This window comes from Cynocephalus volans, chromosome 7, assembly GCF_027409185.1.
Source record: "Cynocephalus volans isolate mCynVol1 chromosome 7, mCynVol1.pri, whole genome shotgun sequence".
In the NCBI taxonomy this organism is placed as follows: Eukaryota; Metazoa; Chordata; class Mammalia; order Dermoptera; family Cynocephalidae; genus Cynocephalus; species Cynocephalus volans.
Window position 1 is genome coordinate 135,845,421 of NC_084466.1, and position 22,362 is coordinate 135,867,782.

At 42.7% G+C, this 22,362-nt stretch overlaps 1 protein-coding gene across 1 annotated transcript in view; it reads left to right on the plus strand.

Moving 5' to 3' along the window:
• The window catches only part of SORCS3 (sortilin related VPS10 domain containing receptor 3), a 575,161-nt gene that overhangs the window by 399,392 nt on the left and 153,407 nt on the right, over positions 1-22,362 (plus strand). Inside the window, exon 6 of the mRNA XM_063102487.1 lies at positions 19,908-19,972. Coding sequence (XP_062958557.1) covers positions 19,908-19,972 — 65 coding nt within the window. The remainder of the gene's footprint in view (positions 1-19,907; positions 19,973-22,362) is intronic.

Consider the following 22,362-nt stretch of genomic DNA (forward strand, 5'->3'; position numbering starts at 1 on the left):
TTCTACAATGTATATACATTTCAGAAAATCATGTTGTACATGATAAATACATATAATTTTATCTGTCAATTTAAGCAAAACAAAACTGTCCTTCTTTCTGCTCAGGTGACTTCCCTATTTTTCTCCTTTTCTTCATTGCTAAATTTCATGAATTTATTTATAATGAATGTGCTTTGTCACCTTCAAACCACCTTTACACCCATTCTCACCAGGCACCTGCTATGGCCAAATCCTGACCCTCCTTTCCTTCCTCATCTTACATGTCTTCAGCAGATGTTAGCACTGCTCTCTCCTTCCTTCCAGAGTCTTTGTCTTTCCTTGATGATTGTGATTTGCTTCTGTTTTTCTTTTTATCTTCCTGGCTGTTCCTTTGCTGTGTCCTTCACTGGCTCCTCTTGATTGGAGACCCCTATAAATGTTAGTGTTCCTGGCATACACTTTTCATTGTTCCATTTGTTTGCAAAAAGACATTTTTACCAGGCAAGCATACACACTCTCATCACTACTTCTAGTTCCTGTAAAGCCCACCAACACCTATCCCCATCCTGCTCTCTCCGGAATTCCAGATGCACACCTCCTGTTTCTCACTGGACATCTCTACCCTGACGTTGCTCAGATATTGCTGGACAGCCCTACTATGATATTTCTCACATACCTCAAAACCCGAACAATCCATAACAGAACAAATTGCCATTCCCCAAATGTATAAAAACTGCACCTCCTCCTTTCCCCAACTTGGTTAAATGATTTCTCCTCATATCTCAGATTATCTAGTTACCAATATCACTATGCATCTACTTGTCTGAACTGGAAGTCACAAATCACCCTGAACTGCCTTCGTTCACTCCATCGGTCCTCCCAAACTGTGGGACCAGCCACCCACATCCACTTGATCCCCATGCTGAATTTATTACACCTGCAAAACCTCTTTCCCAGATGCATCTGCTTTGTCCCTCTTGGCACGTTCTTCACCCAGGTTCTTGTCATCTTTTGCCCAGACCAGCTTCCTCTCTGTCTCTCTGCCTTCAATTTTGCTAGCATTTGAATTGATCCTTTATATGGTCATGTTAGTTTTCTAAAACACAGGCTCAGTGAGGTTATCCTTCATTTAAAAACTTCTGCTTCTGGAGTCAAGAGAGAATTATCAAACATTTTAAATAAAAGTATAATGACACACTAGTGAGTCATGATTACTTGTGAAGTGTGTCACAAAAATTATGTGGTCAGTAATAAAGAACTGATGTGGATGAGTTTTCTCCCTCCTTTTTTTCCTTTTTGTTAATTTGGGACAATTCAAGGATATCAGTACAATTATGTCATTCTTACATACTTACATTCCTAAATGAACAGAAATCAATTGAATGGCAGCTAATGTATCTCCAGCCTCTTATTTCTCTTACTGACTGTAGTAAGCTTCCCTTTTTAGGTAGACCATAAAGAGATATGGTAAATGTACACTGTTGCTATGCAGGCTTTCCCTAGAGATTATTTGAGATTTGCTAAAAATCCTGGTATGCTCACTCGAGTAGGTTTCACCTGTGAACAGATCTACCATTGATTTTTCATTGAAGCAAGATTGAGAAAAACTAGCCTCAAGGTAAAAGTGCAAACCCTTTAGCATGGCATGGAGCTTATGCTAAAGGGTTCACACCAGATTCCTGAAACATCTTCCCAAACTCACAGTCATCTTTACCTGACCCTACACCGATTACCGTCTTGCATACATGCCATGAGATTGTATACCTCCAGGCCCTCTGTTAGGGCTTCCCTCTGCCAGACCATGAAGGCAGTGCACGCAATTCTAGGCAATTCCGGGCAATCAACTCACTATCTTTTAATGTTCTGCTCAAAGTTACCTTATGTTGGAAACTCGCTGGACCCTCTCTCACACTTTCTCAGAGTGGCTAAGAGCATGTTTCCAGAGATAGACCTCTTGGCTTCTCAATTAGAAACACTAATATTTGGGGCAGAATATCTAAGCCCCAATTGCCTCGTCAGCCTAATGGTGATGATAATGCTGTCTACCTCCTAGAGTTGCTGTGAAGATTCCATTAGATAATTAACTGTGCCCGGGGTGTCTTTTGCAGCCCTTCCACGTGTTTAGATGAGTTAATACCTGCAACTCCTTCAGACAGTGCATGGCCCATGCCATGCTCAGCTGGGGTCAACCTCACTTTGCATCTTTCCAAAGCATCTACACTGTGGAGTAAATTAATTTTCAGCGAGTTAGATGTTGTCCCAAGGTAATTCTCTGTGATACTTTCCAGCAGGGAGGCTTTGAAATGTCGGCCCTCTTATAATTAATACATTGTACTATGCTGCACCCACTGGCAGATGGATTTAGCACCCCACATTCAGACTTGACAGAGGTTACCCATCATCTCTCTCCATGTGTCCTCGTGTGCCCCGGGCAAGCTGGCCTCTTTCATTTTCTTCTTTCCCAGCCCTCCCCAGCCCACCCCAGTCTAGCCAGATGCTTAGCTTGCTGGCTGAAAGTGATTATGATTTCAGGCTGAAGTTTTAAGGCTTGGAAGAGCTCTACTCTGTTCAGATTTAATTTCTAACTGGAGTCATTGAGCCGTCACATTATCAAGCATGTCACATTTACTCCTTCCAAATAATGCAGGACATAGGAATTGTGCCCTTCCCAATGCCCCTTCTCTCTGCTCCTGAGACTCATTCCTGAGTTCAGCTCCATTTAAAATTCCCTGAAATATAATCAGAATTACGAGTATGAACATTCATCTCTATAACATCAGCATTTTTGCTTTTCATATCATTATTAGACCTGTACCATATTTGCGGAAACTAAGGTTGAGGGTGGCTAAGTAACCAGTTCATGTTACACAATTAGTAACTGGCAGAGCCAGTATCCAAACCAGGCTTACTTCAAAGCTGAAATTTTAATCAACATTTTATACCACCTCTGTGTCTCAGATGGGTGGCTTATTCAAAGCTATTTTCAGATTCAGCACCAAGGAGATTACTGGATCAGGTTGACCTGCATCAGAAATAGATGGCATCTTCAGAGAAAGGAAGAAATCCCAGGTCCTTTGTCTGAGAACTGTTTCCCAGCCTATGATTAAGGAGCTTCATGTTATCTCTTTCAATGGAACCAATGTCCCCAGGCCTTTTGAGAACCCTACGTAGGAATGAGACAGCTCATATTTTCTCCACACATCACAGGACCCTCTCTTGATAGTTAAATAGGATGATCTCAGAAAAGCTGACAAGTTGTTTCCATGTTTGTTAAACAAGAACCATTTGTTTAGCTCAGGAGCATCTGTCGAATAAACAAGATATCTGATGTGCCATTTGCTCATTGGAAATTAACAAACCCTTTAAAAATGGCAATTTGTCAGGAGTTATATGAGGCAGAATTCATTCCCAGCAAGTGAACAAATTGAAACTTCCTTCCCAGGCTTTCTAGAATCCCCAAGAGCCAGTAGTGCAGAAAAAGTTCCGTTTAATTCTGCCATCATTAAGGAAAATATGTAGACAATGATGGGAGGAAAGAAGCAAGTGTCCTGTTAGGGAAATTGAAGGGTCCTGGGGGATGCATCATCCAGAGTATTTGGTACTAGCTATTCCCCTTCTGGGTTGGGTTTCCATTTGGAGAATGCCGGTCTTATGGATGGGAGGCGACCTTCTCTTCTTCCATGCTGTTTCCAGGAATCATTTGGTAAAACTGTCATTAGCCAGCATTATTTCTGTCTGTGGCTTACTACAGAAATAAAGGAGACAGAGAAAAGAATGAAAGGAATGAAAAGGCTGTCACTTCTCTCAGGGGGTGCAGCTGCTTCTCGAACACTGGCTACAACGACACTGGAGATAGTCCCATTTTTTCCCCTGGAACATAAGCATTCCTTGGTGTTTGCACATCTTGACTTAATCCTGGAATGAGCATGGTGAGCCGACTCCAGGTGGCCCAAGCATAGTGGGCGGTGAAGGATAGTTGGTGTTTACGAAGTGCAGGTGCCATGCTAAGCATGTGACTGACATTATTTAATTCAAGTTCTCAGCCCCCTCTACAGATGAGGAAACCAAGGTTTGTGTAACTTGCCTGAAGTCACACAGCTAACATGAGATGGAAATGGGATTCAGACCCCCACAGTCTGACAGCCCATTGCTTTGAGGGTGATGTTGCATCATTTCACATAGTCTTTGAAGGTCAAGGTCCCTGGGTCCCTTGGTGTGAAGACTGAAAAGCTCAGGCTCTGAGCTCAGGAGCCCTACCCTGAGCAGGATTATAAGTATATTAAGCAGGATATGACTGGGATTCCTGGAAAGTGCTGGCTGGCTTGAGGTTGATATGCTATTCTTGCTGGGTTGCAATTCAAGTTCTTCATTTAGAGGGGCTTTGGGATGGGAGGGGTGACTGAGCGAGGGGAGGAGTTCTCGAGCTTTATGCAAGTGGGTCCCTGTGGGCTCTAGTTGGAAGCTAAGGAATTAGCTGACTCTAGGCCCTGAGCAACTTGCTGCCTCATGTCCTCACATTAGCCCTCTTAGCAATTGATCTTGTAGACTTTCTGAATCAGAGAAATTAAAGATGAAAAAGGGCCTATTAAGTGATCTTGCCCCAGCCCCAGATTAGGAGGAATGACTCCCCAGAGAGGATTGCAGAGTGTCTGGTTTGGTTTAATTGTAATTGTCCCAGAGGGTCTGACTTCTGGCTCTTCCCCTGGGCGGCCCCTCCCAGGCTGATGGATGCAGGTGTGAGCAGCGTCTTACAGGAGGCTGTGGTTCTGTCAGGGCTGTGCACGCTCATCTTGCATTCTGTATGCCAGGGCCCACACTTTTCCAAATGTTACCTCTGGAATGTGCTGAGGCTTAGGAGGAAACCTTTCTTGGGGGGTAGATTAAATAGCTCTACCTGTAGATAGGATCTGGTGATTCTTCTCTTAGCCAGGAGACATGTCTACAGCCATGTCTATGCAGGCAGGGTGGAGGGTGCATGACAATAGTGGGGGTCAAGGACTGACAATCTCTTGGGAAGACCAGAAACACTAACAGCTGACATGTACTGAGTACTCCTAAGCCTGGACTAGGAGTGTCATACTATTTCCGAATTTAATGCTCACAACAACCCTGGGGGGGGGGGGGGCGGGGGGAAGAATTGCTATTACTGTCTTTTCAGAGATGAGGATTCTGTGACCTAGAGAGCTTGAAAGTATGTTAAGGTCATGTAGCTGTTGGGTGGTGGGGCCAGGATTTGAACCCAGGTCTCTCTGAGTGCAGAGTACAAGCTCTACACCACTACTTTACACTCTCACTGCCTCATAATGCAAGTTTCTGAACAAGGGGGAAATGAGGAAGAGGCAGGAAGGGATCAGTGCTGCCTCTGAATTTGGAGATCAGCCAGGATTAGCTTTCTAAGCTGGGAAGTTTGGGCTTGTGGCGTGGGCACTCTGTGCATGTCCCAGGTGCTGAGATGTTGGGGGTGTTTGCATGTCTGTGTGCATGTAGACAGTGATCCCTTCCAGACCTAGGCAAAGGGAGTATTTCACCTTTTGATCCCCTGCCTAGAGAATGGTGCTGGGCAGGTGCTCAGTGACTGGCACATGCAGGGAAGGTGGATCTGGCTAATGCTGGCCTGTTCTGCTGCCCACCAAGATGTCCTGCTTGTTACTGAAGGAGATCTTTTCACTCAGTGACTTTTCTTTGGCTGCTGTTGGCCAAGGGTGGGCATTTCCATGGGCTGCTGTTGGTCGATTGTAGAGCCCAGAGTATTAGCCAGCCAGGGCCGGCCTAAATAGGGGGATATCCTGGGTCCTGGGGCAGAAGGCAGAGGCATGAGAGTGAGAAGCATGAGGCCTCTGGATGTAGAAATCAGAGGGGAAAGGACTGAAAAGGGAGCTGGTGTCAGGGCCTGGGGTGGGGGGGCATCAAATTGTGTCACAAGTTGTCACCGGGATTGTCCCTAAAGGATTTGTTTGAGGAAACGGAGCCACACGCTGTTATTTTCTTCCCCTCAGTGCCTTGTGCTTTCAGGATGTAGTTTGAGCTGTGTGCGTATAACTCTCTGAGAAGCTGTGAAGTAAAGGGGAGCTCTGTGCGGGCGAAGTGGTGGAATCATTTGAATCCTCCCTCTTCTTTGCTGCCTGGACACTCCTGGCCTGGGCACTTGAACTCTCCTTCAGGAAGGACCTCTTATTCTGCATTTTAAATTTGTGGGCGATTCATCCTTCATAGGTTCCTTCCAAGGACTAAATGATATAAACAAAAAGGATGCCTGGCACAGAGTGGCTGATTAACACCTGAGGGTCGTTTTCTTCTCTCCCTGCCTCTCTCTCCAGTGCAGAGCGGCGGGCTGCACAGTGAGTCACAGGATGGACTCGGGAGCCAAGTCTGTCTCACCTGAGTTTGAATGGGAGCTGCCATTTATTAGCTGCAGCGATGTAGATGAGTGACTAGCTGGTCTGAGCCTCTAGTCCCTTTTTCGTAAAATGCAGAAACAAATTGTACACCCCCTGTAGGAGTTCTGATCATTTGTTCAACCACATAATTGAGTGCCAGCTTTGTGCTAGCGAGTGGAGTTGTCCTGGTGGGCACTGCAGTTAAGACCCCGCCCTCCAAGAAAATTACAATCTAGAAGGGAGGAGGACCTTATTCAAATAATCACATGCGTTACTTTGAGTACTGAAGAACACACATGAAGCATTATGTAATTACAGAGACCAACCCACTATAAGACAACACACACATCCCAGCTACCATCCATCATCGCCGGGGATTCTGTGGTTACTGTTTTTTTCACGGGGGGTACCCATGTGGTTATGACCTGTTCCCTCATACACCATTGCCTTCCAGAGACCCATTTATACACATGAACTCATTAAGCAGATGCCTTTTTCTAACTATTTCAGCCACAGTCTGGGTCTGAGCTAGCTGTGAGTAAGACTTCCCTGTGAAGTGGGCTGCCAGTGTAGACTCCGGGCAGGTGTGTCTACACTGGCATATTGGACCAGAATGTGTGTCCCTATCAGTCCTTAGGTGAAGATAATAAATTCTGCTTTTATTCTCTTCAGACCTAAGATACAATTAAAAATGTTACAACAGTAATTGGCAACATCCATTAACTTGATGAGAACTGCCTGAGGCAGCATATTTTTCCACGTTCTGCACATTATTAATCTATAAATACAACTGGTTCCTTTCTCTTTCTTTTCTAGAACTTCCCCACAAACATCCTCCCCATCCTCCCAAACCGTCTCCTTTATGCCCTTTGCCTTTTTAAATTAACTCTGAATTCCTTCAGCACGTCAAGTAGGCACCACACAATCTTGTGTCTAATTATGTGTGGCCTTGTGGCTTATCTGAGAGGTCACTGAGGAAAGCACACGGTACCTAGAGCCCTGGGCTCAGACTTGGCAGAGCCTGGTATGAGTTCCAGCTCTGCCTTCGCCTGACCTGACTTGAGACCTTAAGTGACCTCAGCTTTCTGGGTTTGCTCTTCTGTGGAATGGGAATGATGATGCCTACTGCCCCAGATTAAGGCCATTAAAATTAGACAATGAAGTGAGCGTATTCTGCAAACTACAAATGCTGGGACCTCCTGCTCATGGATCCCAGATACTCCTTCATCCACCCATGTTCCGTCTCCGAGTCCCCGCTGAGCTGCAGGTGCAGGTGGGTTCAGGCAGCACGGGGATGTTCAGAGAAGCCCTCTTCTGATGGGTATGGGCCCTGCCAGTGGTGAGTAACACCTCAGGGACCTCCCCAGAGGGAAGATCCTCTTCTTTCTAATGTACTCACTTGATTAGAAAAGTTCCCCCACGGAGGAGGCAAGGCAGGGCAGGACAAGAGGATTCCCGACAACTGGAGGGGTCAGAGCAATCAGTGCAGAGAGGGAGCTCACAAGGCCTTCTTCCTCCTCAACTATGAAGTTGCCAAACACGAGACAAGATGCTGAGGGTCCTTGGTCTCCCCCAACACCCCTGGCCCCAGCAACCCCTTCAATTTGCAGAGGAAGAGATTGTGCCCAGACAGGTCAAGTGACTTAGTCAAAGCCACACAGCTGGTCAGTGTGACTATGACCAGAATCAAGGTCTTTGTCCCAGTCCAGTGCTTTTTCTACTACATTCCGATGCAAGTTTTTATGAAACACATTCTGTATAATCAGCAGGTGTTGACATGAGTGGGTATGCATCTGTTCATGTGTCTGTGTGTGCATGTGTGTGTCTCTGATGTCCACGAATACTCCATAAAGTGCTTGGAACCCAGTGTGCTCTTCATTAAATACATGTTTGTATCACAACATTTCATCCTCTCCAGACCAATTGAGGGAGATTTGACTATTAGGGAGATTTGGATGGTTAGAGAGGTTAACTAATTTGCCAAAGGTCACATAACAAAGAAGTGTAGAGCCAAGATTAGGATCTACAGCTCCTCTCTTAACCACTGGGCTGCAGAGGAGACAAGTTTCTGTCTCAAAATGCATTATGAGTTGGAAATAATACTCAGTGTGGTCAGTAGTACCCCAGCAGTACTAACTGTGTCATCCCAAGCTCAAGCTAAGGAAACATGGGGCAGTGAAGGTTTTGTGCATTCCTGATTGTTTTCCTCTAACTGGTCTCTGTGCCTTTGTGAACCTGTTTCTTTCTCATCTTACACCCTCCCCCACTTTACCAACCCCTCCACCACCTCTGGCCCCTGACCCTCATCTTACCACCAGTTTCTGTGCTGGACACACAGGGAGCTCTTGGGAAATACTTGCTTTAGGAGCTGCATGGCCACACTGGTGCGCCAACAAGACTATGTGTGCCTTATCTCTGTGTCTCTCTATTTCCTATTTACATTTAGTGACACACCCTTTGTGGATTCCCACAGCACTCTGTGCAGAAACCCCACTATTAAAGCACATGCTTCATTTTCTTATAAATATCTGTCCACAGAGCTGTTTCCCATACTAATCTGAGCTTCTAGAGAGCTGGAACCTTCTCTCACTCATCTTGGCATCTTCCCTCCCAAGGGAACCAAACACATAATAGGTGCTCAGGACCTGTGTGATTAAGTGAACTGAAATACTTAGTGTGGTGATTTGCCCAGTAAAGACCCTGCATTGTGATGATGGAGGCAATAGAAGGATGCCTTTTCTCAATCCAAGTTTTTCTAGAAATTCATGCCAATCAAAGTACATGTATGTGTGTGTGTGTGTGTGTGTGTGTGTGTGTGTGTGTGTGTGAAGATTCTTCATCTAAGAAGTTCCAAAATCAAATGTCTAGGAACAAGGATTCTGTCTTTTCCCTGCAACCAACACACAAAAGTTGCAATGCACTTGGTCTATTTTAATAGGATTAATAGGTTTTCTGTGAACAACACTTGTCTTGTTCAGATTGTGTCATGTAACAGTCTGGTTTGGAAATGGATAACTGTTCACTGGAAATAAGCCAGGCTGCAGCCCACACATACACAGTAAACAAATGGGCCATGTGATACGCTACTGAGCAATCGGTAAGTGATCACATGTAGTAGGTGTTCAGTAAGTATCTGGCAAGGATTGATGGTTTTCTTCATAGTAGAGCATAGTTGTTCAGCTGTCTTTAGGAAAATTTTCATGGAGTTTTCACTACATGAACACAATCGCAAAATCCCAGTGACCAAAGCTCAGCTTAAAATTACTACTGTCAGCATGTGAGATGATGTTGGCTGTAGTTCACCGAGATTCTTTGGTTGAGTTGACCCTCCTTGATGCGTGTATACCTTCTCCTGAAAATATTTCATCTAACTGCTGGATTTAGTTCTATCCATCCAGAATTTAGAAAGGTATTAGATTAAATTACACCATATAGTTTCTTTCTTTCCTTTAAAAAAAAAAAACTGCTTCCCTTGTAGGAAATATGTCATACATGTGATCTAGTATAAACTTACGTTTTTAAATATAATTTAAGCAAAAATTACATGAAGAACACTTATTCTAACACATGAGATGCACTCCGATATTTTTTATTCTAGTCCCTCCTATTTTATGAAAAAAAATTGGAGTTGTGATCCGTTAAATATAGTTCATGACCCAATAATGAGTCACAGTCAGTAGTTTGAAAAACACTGATGTGCTGGGAGAACCAGAAGGCAGAAGGGATCATAGCTATCCACGTGTCATGACAAGTCCCTGCCCATGCTGAGCAACTTCTGGCAGCGGGGAGGGGGGCATATTGGTAATGATTCTCTGTGAAATAGTAACCATCTTGAGCTTACTTTATTAGAGTGAGAGAGCAAGAGGATTATCAAGATCCAAGAGAAGAAATACAGTTAGACCTCAGGAACAACCTTACCCCAGAATCCTAACAGTGCTCTCTTTGTCTCTTATCTCTGCTTCTCTCTTCTGTCTGGCAAACCAGCTTAAGATACCCAAGACAAGTTTTTGCAACTTTCATGTTAGTCTCTCAAATCAATCCCAAAGTCTAGGAAATGGATCTCTTTGACCCAGGTTAGGTTGGGGCTCTAGCCCTGATCTAATCAGCTGTGGACAAGGGGCAGGGCCACATAGCACAGACATGGGCACAGGGGTCTGCACCTAGAAATTTGTGAATCCAGGAGTAGCAAGCAGTTGATGGAGGTAGAAGGAATATTTGTGATTCGGGAGGAAAGCTCCCAAAGCACCCACTAGAGGAGCCGTGTTCATTTCAGCTGGATGAGAGCCCCGAGTTTGTGCTGCCCCAGCGTTTTCACAGGATGATCACATTTGTCAAGCAAATCACAGATGATTGTGTTTGACAGATCCAATATTGCTTTGAGGATAAATGGTGAAAATAGCAGCATAATAATATAAAATGAAGACTTTATTCATTTAATTGCCTAGAGATTAATTAGATGAATGAAATCTGTTTCACCATATTATGGAACTATTTTCTACATTTATTCTAATCATACTGCTGGGGTTATTATTATTGTTCTCACTTGTATATTTATTCATCTTCTCAACAGATATTTAATAAATGCAGAGCAAGGCATGGTGCTAGACACTAGTGGAAAACATAATTTAATCAGATTTAGAACCTGTCTTTAAGGAGATTGTAATTGAGAAGGGGAAACATTCAGGCACACAAATAACCAAAGGTGGAGTAAGACAAACTATGTTTGAATCCAGCTCCATCACGTTCTTGCTCTGGATCAATGGTTAGCCAGTTGACTCCTCAAAATCTCCATTTCCTCATCTGGGAAAAAAAAAATATTATATTGCCAATCTCTATGTTTGTTTAAGGATTAAGTGAGATCATATATTTAATTGATAGTAAAATTCTTGATACATTAGAAGTGTTCAATAAATATTAGTTGCACTTAAGATAATGTGAGCCCTAAAAAGTGTTAGCACATGCATCTCTCTCTTCTAAATGTTTTACATGTATTTAACTCATCTGCTTCTCATAAAAATGATGAGTAGCATGCTATTATTATATTTTTTCATTGTGTGGTTGAAAATATTGAGGCATAAAGAGGTTAAGTAAATTGCCTATGATCCCACAGTTAGTGAGTGACGGAGCCAAGACTCTAACCAGGGTCTGACTCCAGAATTGATGCTCTTACCTAAATCACTGATGCATGAAATGGAGAGGCTGTTACAGTCTGAGGTTGTGTTTTGGGCTCTAATACGTAATTCTCAACTCTGAACATTTTATCACCTGGGAGCATCTAAAAGCTATTGATTCCTGCACTGTTCTTCAGGCTAATGGTTCTTAAAGTGTGAATCGTGACCATCGTTATCATGTCATCTGTGTATTTCCTAAGAATACAAATTTTGGGGCCCCATCTAGACCTTTTGAATCGGAAACTGAGGGTAGATCCCAGTGTCTGTGTTTTAACAAGCCCTCCAAGAGATTCTGATGCTACTAAAATCAGAATCAGAAGTGAATACTATTGCTCTAGATCAGTTAAACCAGAATTTCTGCACATAAGGCCTGTGCATTGGTGTTTAATATTTTTAAAAAGTTCCCCAAGGGATTCTAATATTCAGCCAGGATCAGTAGCTTTCATGGAAAGTAGGTGCCTTGAGTTGAATGTCCCCCCAAAACTTAATCTCCACTGTAACAATTGAAGGTGGGAAATCCTATTATGGTAATTGAAAGGTGGAGCCTTGAAGAGGTGATTAGATTGTAGGATGATGCCATAGTGAATGGATTAAAAATGGTGGTCATGGGAATGGTTTGGAGGGCTTTAAAAGGAGAGTGAATGAGGAGGTTAGTGTCTGTCTCACTCTCTCTGCTCCACTATTTTTACAATGTGATACTCTGTCATCCCCGATGTCACCCCCAAAGAAAGCCTTCACCAGATGTGTGCCCTTGACTTTGGACTTCCTAGCCTCTGAAACTGTAAGCAATAAATTTTACTTTCTTTATAAATTATCCAGTTCCAGTTATTTTGTTATAAGCAACAGAAACAGACTAATACAGTAGGTATTGAGCTGGGCCACGTGCAGAGACTGTGCAGAGTGGACTAGAAGGAAGATTCCAGGTGGACAGGCAGTCTGAGCAAAGGCATAAAGGTAAAAGAAGTTTGTGGTGTGAATTGGAGAGATACGTTGAGATACAATGGGGTGACTGCAATCAATAATAATGGGTTGTATATTTCAAAATAACAAACAGTAAATTTCAAATGTCTCACCACAAAAAGTGATAAGTAATGAGGTGATGGATACGTTAATGAGCTTGATTCAATCATTCCACATTTATACATATATCAAAACATCACATTGTACCCCATAATCGATACAATTGTGATTTGTCCATTAATACAATATATTATCTTGTAGTTTAAATGTCTAGCTAACCTGTTGGTAAAGCATTTGTATTTTGACCGTATCAGCATTTTATTCTCAATATCTCCCTCATGCATACCTCAATATCTCGTTTTCTTATTTCCAGGAACGTTTTTGCTCTGGAATTCATAGCCACAAAGAGAGAAAAATACACAGGATGTTAGGCTCTTCCACTCCCTCATGGCAGCCAAGCGTGTTATAAAGAGGCCAGGACTGAAGTTACAAATTCGATTCTAGGGCCCCTGACACAAAATAGCTGCATCTTTGGGCAGTTGCGAAGGCTCAGTTTTCTGATCTATAAATTGAAGGGGTTGGTTGAGCTTGTGACGTTTCAGATTGTTGCATCCAGCTCTCCGGGGACTGCCGTGTGTGGGTGAGCTGTTACGGTTTCCAAGAAATTCCTGTTTGACCTATTTTATGTGATAGGACTTGAAGACTGTATTTGCTCAGAGGGTTCAGTTGCTAAAAATAAGGTTGAAGCCACTTGACCTTTTCCAGGCACTTCCATCAGTAACATCTGTGAGTGTATGTTTCTAAGAGCTGATTTCTGTTTCTTCCCTGCAGGTTTGGCTGTGGCTCCCTATTTCCTTGTGTTCCCTGTGTCCTTGGTCTTTGCTCAGAACTTAGAAGGGCCCCTAATTTTGGAAAATAATCAGAATAATCACTGCCCTTCCCCTCAGAGTTTCAGATGATCCTCGTGCTGTTATTGGGCTCATTTATTGTTATCAAATTAATGGCATTAAATACCAGCAGGAGGAAACTACCTCAGACATTATTCAGGCCTGCATAAATTTCTTTTTCCTTTTTCAGTACCAGATGAGCAATCCAGAAGATAAACATGATCTGGGACACAGGCAGGAAAGTGAGATCTCTTTTGGTCTTTGAGACCCAAATGTGCTCGAGAAGGTTGTCGGACCAAATGGAAATGTTGTGATCATTCATTCAGCAAATATTTACTGATGATCTACCATGTGTCAAGCACCATAATAAAGTAAATTGATACGCTGTCCAATAAAAACCTGTGAGGTCAAAGATCATGTCTAAGAGGGAACGGAAGGCTATTGCTATCCTGTGCAATGATTTCTACATAGGGGAGGAGAATAGGGCGTTAAAGGAGCCCTTATCGAGAGGTGGTTTCCAGTATTTGTGATGTGCAATCTTTCTAGAGAAGGAGAAGGTGCCTAAACTGAATTCCTTGATGGAAGGACTTTTCATATCTAGTGCCTAGAACAACGCTATCATTATTAGGCTCTCAACAAATGGAGAACTGGGGTATGAGGGAGGGAAGAAGGCTGGAAGGCAGCTTAGTTTATCTCGTCCTTCAAATAAAAAATTATAATAGCCAAAATGTGAAGGATGTTTTTTATGTGTCAGGCACTGTTCTAAGTGTTCAATGCTTGGCTCATTTAATCCTCATAACTCTATGAAGTAGGTGTTATGACCTTCCTACTTTACAGATATGGAAACTCAAAATCATTGCTGGCATGTATTTGCAAAATGTGATATAGGCTTTACACAAAGGGGCCTGCTCCCAATTCTTTTCTTGAAGAAGATTGGAAAGATCTACTGAAAAACATTAGTTTTTCCCACTCATGAGTGTTAGGTTTCAAAGAATCCTTGTGGTAGAAGAATTCATGACTGAAGAATTTTAAAATATTAGTAAGGGTTTTCATAGAGTCATACCTGATCTTGACACCTTAACTCTGTTTTGTCCTATAAAATTTTGCCTTAAAGTCACTTGATTAAAATCAGCATAACCAAATAAATGCACCAGTGATGACATGCTTGCATTTTGCATTGGTAATGACACGTACCGATACAATTTCTCTATACCATCACATGCTTTCTAGAAACTTTCTAGGAGTTGTATTCTATGTGATTTCAATGGCATGCTTGCAAATTCATCCTCACTTTGTTGCAGTCATTAAGCACGGGGAACTTTGCCTGGCTTATGGCTGGTTCTGTCCTGGATACTGCCCCTGGCTTTCTGGCCCACCCTGGCCTAACTTTGGTCCTGGCAATGTGAAGGGACTTGGATGCTTGAGATGGAAGACGTGCCAGGGGCCATTATTAAGCTGCTTGGCATATCTGAGCAGGCATGTCTCTCATCCCTTCCCCAGTACCCATGGCAATGTCACAGTCCCTCTTACACATATCTCGACTCATTCATTCTCACAGACCTCAAAAAAGAGTCAAGCCCAAGCCCCAAATTTCCTTTACCTCAGGTGTGTTTATCTTAAATCTTTGTAAAATTTTCCACTTGTTAATCCTCTACCATCAGCCCAGCCTCCTTTTTCTATTCCCAACATTGCCTTCTTACCAGTGATTGCCCATGTGAGTGACTCCCAGTTCATGTAGTCTGGAACCAAATTTTTCTGTGATATTGAAAATGTTTACAGAATACATCCATATTTCTTACAATGCTGCTTTAAGGTGACTTACATGTGGGAGAGGGGAGGCAATGGCTGTGAACCTTGATTCTGGGAGGGATGGCTGGGCTCCAATCCCCCTCTTCCTTTCACTATCCAGGAGAGGCTGCTCCCAGGGGAGGTTCATCTCTTGGGTCAAAGACATCTGCCTGGTTCAAGTTCTGGTTTTGCTGCTTCCTAGATGCATGACTGGCCAAGTTGCTTCAGCACTTCATGCCCCTTTAAAAACAGGGGAAAAGAATGATTCTCCACTCACAGAGTTGATGTGAAGATTAAATGAGATCAGCATTTATTTACATTTAAAACAGTGTCTGACACATAGTGTACTCCCTGTATCTATGAATTGTTAACATCATGTCACTTAAAGCACAGTACTTAATCTTGCTTATTATCCCCATTTTACCAAGGAGGAAAATTAGATGAATGGTACCTTCCTCAAAAACTCATTTTGAGGATTAATAAGATAAAGCTTATAAATACCAAACACCATGCCTGACACAGGGATGGTCTCAATACCCATTAGCATTTATCATCATTATTATATTCACTTTCCCAAACATTTCCACAAGTTTAGCCCTTACAGTTCCCATCCTCTCACCCTCTCTCCCCGACCATGCAAAAAAACCCACCACAGATTTGCATCTGGCGTTTCCTTGTTTGCTGTATTTGTGTGTACTTTCCTTACATTGAATTTCTGGAAGTGGGAACTTGGGGCTTTAAGATTTGGACCCGGTTGCTTCTACCTGATGAGATGGTATGGCCCAGAATAACAGGAGTTCACAGTCTTCTCAGCAGTGGTAGCATTTGCAGTAGGTGGGGAAGTACAGTTCCGGGTGCTTGTTTTTGCCTCCTTGCTAACAGGGGAGATGCAGAGTCCAAGCAGCAAGTAAGTGTGTCCAGCTAAAGCAGTGGTTTTCAACTGGAAGTGATTTTGGCCTCCTCTAGGGATATTTAGCAATGTCTCAAGACACTTTTGGTTGTCACAACTGCAGGGGTGCTTCTGCATCTAGCAGAGGCCAGGGACGCTGCTAAATATTCTGCAATGAATAGGACAACCCCCACAACAAAGAATTATCCAGCCCAAAATGTCAACAGTGCCAATGCTGAGAAGCCCTAGGCTAATGCCACCAGTACTACAGAAAGTGGGCAGTGGCATCTCTCTTTGCACCGGATGAGGGCCAGAGGGCCACAGCTGAGACTGTGGTGGAGAATGTTCTCCTTACCCTCAGTTATTTCACTATACCTCTGGCCAGCTGAGCAGCTTAGTCTCCTCCTCTGCAGACCCTGGGGATAGAGCAGCTTTGAAGTGCAAATCTCTTACTCCTATCGTTTAATCCAAAGCTATGCCTAATCCTGAGCTGTGTGTTGTGGCAAATATTGGAGAAAGATAATTAGGGTCCCTGCTCTTAGGAAGCTTACTGTCTCATGGGTTGCATATTAATAAAAATCATGTGATTTATAATTGATGGCTTATGCAAATAAATATACACACACCCTCACAAACAAAGGCACCCTATGGGCTGTGTATATGAGCAGGATGCAAAATTGGAGTGGGCCTGAGAATCAAGTGGGTTCAGATTTAAATACCTTCAATTGTGTCTACCTGTCTGTGTCTCTCAGTGAGTTTTCCTGTTTGTATGAATCTCGGACTCTCTGGGTCTCTAGATGTATGTGTGTGCGTGTGCATGTGTATGTGAGAGAGAGAATGTGCACATGTGCATGCACTGTTTTTGTGTCCCTGTTTCCTTCTGTGTCTCTGTGTGTGTTTCTGTATTTCTGTCCCTCTTTTGACTCCTGTCCTCATATTACCATCTCTCTCCCTCTCTCTCTATCCCACAGTCAATTCTCTTTCTCTCTGTGTATCCACCTCATTGTTTAGACCTGATGTGTTTTAGATCTTCCTATCAGGCCAGAAACATTTCTCCTGGTGACCAAAGAGGAAAGCCAATTCTCTCCTACCAGCTTCAGTTAGAGAAATCCTGAGGAAGTCTAACTTGTCCTGGCATGTCCTGATCACCACAGCCATGATGTCCCAAGACTATGCTGGATCACATGACATCTTGGGGCTCAAACAGTTGGGCTACTGTGATTGACCAGCCTGGCCAAAACCACATGGCTTGAGTTGGATAGACAGTTCCACAAAGGATGGATGGAGAAGGAAAGGATACTAAGCAGACCAAAACCACAGGTGTCTGTTCTAATGAGCCATGAGCAGCTCAAGAGAAACAACTTAACAACAATATGATTGCTGGAGGATGTGTGATCCAGATTCTAGTTCTCTTGGAGTGCTAAGAAGAGAGATCAGTGTGAGCTGGAGTGACCAAGGCAGGCTTCCAGGAGGACTTGACTCTTGTTTCCACCTTGACACATGTGTAAGATTTTAGATAGATGGAAGAGAGTGAGCATTCTCAGATGAGGAACAGTTCTTGTTTGATCGGTTTGGTTGCCTTCCTTTAAGCTCCAAAAAGGCATGTGCTTTTCTTCCATTGCTCATACAGGACTGCATCGGATGACCACAGTCACACTTAGTCATTTTGGTTCCAATTCCGTCCACGCTAACCTGCCAGTGACCATGGGGAGAGAATTCCAACCTGCTTATAAAGAGACACGGAGGCTGCAGAGCAGAGAAGGTGTCCATGGAGTCCCTTCTGGTGCCCTCAGTACTGTGTGTCTGGCCTCAAGTGTTTCAAATTGAAATGTTGGCATTATCACAGGTAGATTTGGTTGCTTATTAACTTAATAAACACATAGGCATCATCTAATATGCACTAGGCACACAGGTGCTAGGGGTTGAAAAGTAAATAAGACAGGGCCCGCTTCTTCAAAGTTTATATCCGAGTAGGAAAGACACAGAAATGAACTAGTGATTTACATAAGTGATGTATCTGATCCATGCAAAGCAGTGCTTCTCAAACTTGGCTGCACATGGAGCTTTAAAAACAATGCTGATATCTTGGCCCCTCCCTCAGAGGTTTTCATTTCACTGGTCTAGGACGCGGGCCCAGGCATCTGTATATTTCAAAGCTCTCCTAGTAGCTCTCATGAGGAGCCAAGTTTGAGAGCCACTGAGGTGAGGATACTGTGGGTGCAGAGGAAGGGCTCTGCAGTGAGCCGAGGGACGGAAGGGCTGCTGGAGGGGGAGGCCAGGTAAACTTGGGAGGAGCGGTGAGAGTTAGCTGGAGAATAAAGGGGGAAGGGAGAAGGCTGGATAAGGACTTTGGAGCTGCTCCAGGCTTGGAAGTCGGGAAGCCTCTCTACTTCTGGCCTAATCCTTATGTGACCTTAGACAAAACATCAATTTGTCTGTGCCTCAGTTTCTCCTTCAGTCAAACATGAGTAAGGATGCCTGTTTTCCTTGCCTTAGGGGTTTGGTGTTAGGATCAAATGAGTGGAAGAAAACCGAAAGGATAGTGTGTCAATGACCACCGGGAAAAATAACCCATTAGGGTAAAGCTCCATTTGTTCAGCTTCTTTGGGGAAAGAAGTATTTTTATATAAATGAACTTTATAGATAACTGAAGTTTAACCTTTTAAGACGTAATATGCTTTATTTTAACAAACAAAAATCATTTTTTCTCTAAACTATATCACTCACAACCTTAATTTCTCAGTACACTGGAGACCATTAGCCTTCTTTCGTCCTGTGCCTTCAGTCCCTCCATGTAGGTGTCAGACACAGGCTGTGCTGTAGCACAGTAATGCCCCAGGGCTATTGAGAAGCAGGGGAATTTATGATGTGGATGATCAGGTTTTAAGTTCTTAGGTCTGTTTTTCATAGGTTTTCTCTCTTTCTATCTCAGTATCAGCTGTTGATTTTCACCATTAATCTACTTTCTCCTTCTAAGTGGCTTCTTTGTACCAGTTAAGACTGGAAAACCAGAAAAGCAATCTTGGAATGGTATTTAAAATGAGAGTACATAGTCTATGTGTGAGGGCTTGCTGGAGAGAGTGGATGATACAATCTTTAGAGCATGAATGTTTTAACTGTTGGGTTGGCTCTTTTAGTTGATTTTCTGGGTCTTCTCTGGCCTGGATACCTAATGCAGGAAATGCCCAGTTGGGCTTTATGTGTGAAAGGTCTGAGGCCCACGAGGATTACGTGTAGGGATTCTCAGCCTTCTTTCTTCTAGCTGTTGGCCAGGGACCTTTAATGTTTCACCAGGAGAATTTTGTCCTTGTCAGACTGGGCTTTGAATGTTTGTAGCCAAACATTTGTTGTTTGCAAGACAGGAGGAAAGAAGGGTAGAGAGGGTCAATCAGGAGGGCAAGAGTTCCTTGAAGCAAACAGCACAAGGCAGTATAACAAGCTCTAAGTCAGAGGCCAGAGGGGGTGGAAGTGGTGGAAGTAACCACAAGTGCAAGACCAAGAAGATAGGTGGAAGACCTAGGGGAAGAGAGAACCTCTTAGAAGGTGGGAGGTGGTAGAGAAGGGGCAAGGACAAAGATTGAGACCAACATTACTAAGGACTCTCTATTCTTCTGCGGGCATTTTTGTTTGTTTGTTTGTTTGAGAGTGACTGTCTCCCTGACACCTCCAAAACTCATGCATTGTTACCATTATAGGTGGCAATTACTGGGACAGGCACACTGCTGGGGCTGCTGTTGCAAGACAGGCTTCTTTGAGAAAGTGGATTTCCGAGGAACAGTGGGCCCTGCATGCTTCCCACTTTGCTGTCTGCTGTCTGTGTCCTTACTGAGCCTCTGTCTCTCCTTTCCTTCCTTAGGTCGGTGGCCGGATTGGATAAGGAGGCGGACCTGGTGCACATGGAGGTGCGGACAGCTGATGGATGTGAGTGCTGCGGCCACCAGGCTAGGCCCAGGGAGATCTGCCTGCAGGTCTCTCTCCTCCCCCCAATTTGCATTTTAATGACTTGGAAAGATGAAAAGCCCTGAGTTCCATTACCTGATTTCCCAGAGTGGGGGAGAGACTTCTTGTCCCAAGGGAGACATTTCATTGAAATAAACCCTCAGGAATGAATTTTCTGGGGATGTGAGTTAATGTGATGAATTTTGAGGCTCCTGTTAGTAATTTTCTTGGCATCTTCAGTGTAATTCAAATAGGGATGTCCATAGTTCATCATGGTATTTTACATTCACATGGTGAATTGAAGGGGCTGCCTGCTTTAAAAAATAAACTTGTTACACAAGGGTACTTTAAAAAGTTCATGGAAAGATTCATATTATCTTTTAATTCTATTTTTCCATGATCTTTTTTCTTAGTGTAAATATAGCTTTTTTTATTGATTATGAATATTCATGAGATACAAAGCTGACTGTCACCCCTCGTGCCCAAGATGTGAAGGCCAGATTCATACTGGCAGCATGCCCATTACCACAAATTGCACTTGTACCCCGTGTCCCCCACCCGATTATCTCCAACCTCCTCCCCCCGCACACACTCCGCTTTGTAGCCCAAAGTATGTTCTGTCCCTCTGCAAGACCAATGTATCACTGTGGTCTTTCTTTCCTCCCTTCTTTCTCACTTAGCTCCCACTTTTGAGTGAGTACATTCGGTATTTATTCCTCTGTGCTTTGCTTATTTCACTCAACATAAGTTTCTCCAGGCTCATCCATGTTGTTGCAAATGGGAAAATTTCATTCTTTTTTATGGCAGAGTAGTATTCCGTGGTGTATATATACCACAATTCCTTATCCAATTATCTGTCAATGGACATTTAGGTTGGTTCCATATCTTGGCTGTAGTACACAGAGCTGCAATGAACATGGGAGTTCAGGTATCCCTTCAACATGATGATTTCCATTCCTCTGGGTATATACCCAGAAGTGGGAATGTGGATCATATTTTCCATGAACTTTTTGAAGTACCCTCGTATGGTGAAGCTCACCAATAAAAGTAACTGGATAATTATTTGCAAAACTGTTTATTCATCCATTTGACATATATTTAAGCATGGCTTACTATGTGCCAGGCATTGTTTTAGGTCTTGGAGATGCAATAGTGAGCAAGGTCTATCTTGTTCCCACAAACAATGTGATCTAGCAGTGGAACTCCAAGACTTCAAACATATGACCCCCTTCATACATTGTGTGGCTCTGTACATCTTATACAGAATTTGTCTGATAAAATATCATTTTGCATCAGTTTGAACATTTTACTCTTCCAAGAGTTGACAGGATTTTTCTCTATCCAGGAAAAATAAAATCAGCTTAAACAAAAAGATGTAAAAACATAATTAACATATCTGAGGTTGAAAATAGTACCAAATATTCTAATAGTCATAAGAGTAAACATCCCTGCTTTCTTCCTCTTCTTCAGGTAGAAAATATTTAGTATCTCATAATTAAGTATGATACTAATTATAAGTCTTTTGTTGATGGCCTATATCAGACATTCCCTTGCATTTCTAGTTGTTGAGGTTTTGGTTGTATTTTTTTTTATTCCTATCACTATGTGAATTTGAGCAAATTTGATCTTAAGCCACTATGTCAGAAAATAAGAAATAAAATACATGTACCATTTTGTGGTGCTCAAAGGATAGAGATGCCATGAAGGAAAGGCATTATGCATTTCATTAGGGTTCGTAAAATAAAAAATTCCCAGATTAATGCAGTTTTGCTATGTGCCCTTTCTAAATAAAGCTGGATTAGAGCCAATTCACTGGGTGGAGAGAAGATTCTTTTAACAATTGAAAAACTGATGTTAAAAAAACCTAGAAAATGGACAGAGCTAATATATACTATACTTCAACCTAAGTGCAGCACATGACATTTATCCCTTTAATATTTCTGCCTGTTTTTCTTCAATTCTTGAATTCTAGCAATAGGCCAGGACTGCTGTATGTGTTTTGCATTTTTAATCTCATAAAATTTCACAGCAGTTCTGCACTATAGGCCTTACCCCAATTTCCATCACAAGTCTTGAACTTTCAGAAAATAAGTTTAAGCTTAATATATTGTTTAATGTGTTGTAAGACACTGTAGAGTTTATTTCAAGTTGTTAAAAATGGTAATGTATGAATGTGAATAGACACTTATTTATAATATGGATAACTTATTTCACCTATAATAGATGTTTATAAAACAAGTAAGGGGACAGTTGGTCTTTTGTTTCCTTTTTCATTTCTTTTCTTATTTGTTTTTGCTTGTACAGGTTGCATGATTGAAAATTGAGATTGTATAAACCTGGTCCAAAGTAACAAGATACCAAAATCTTGTAGA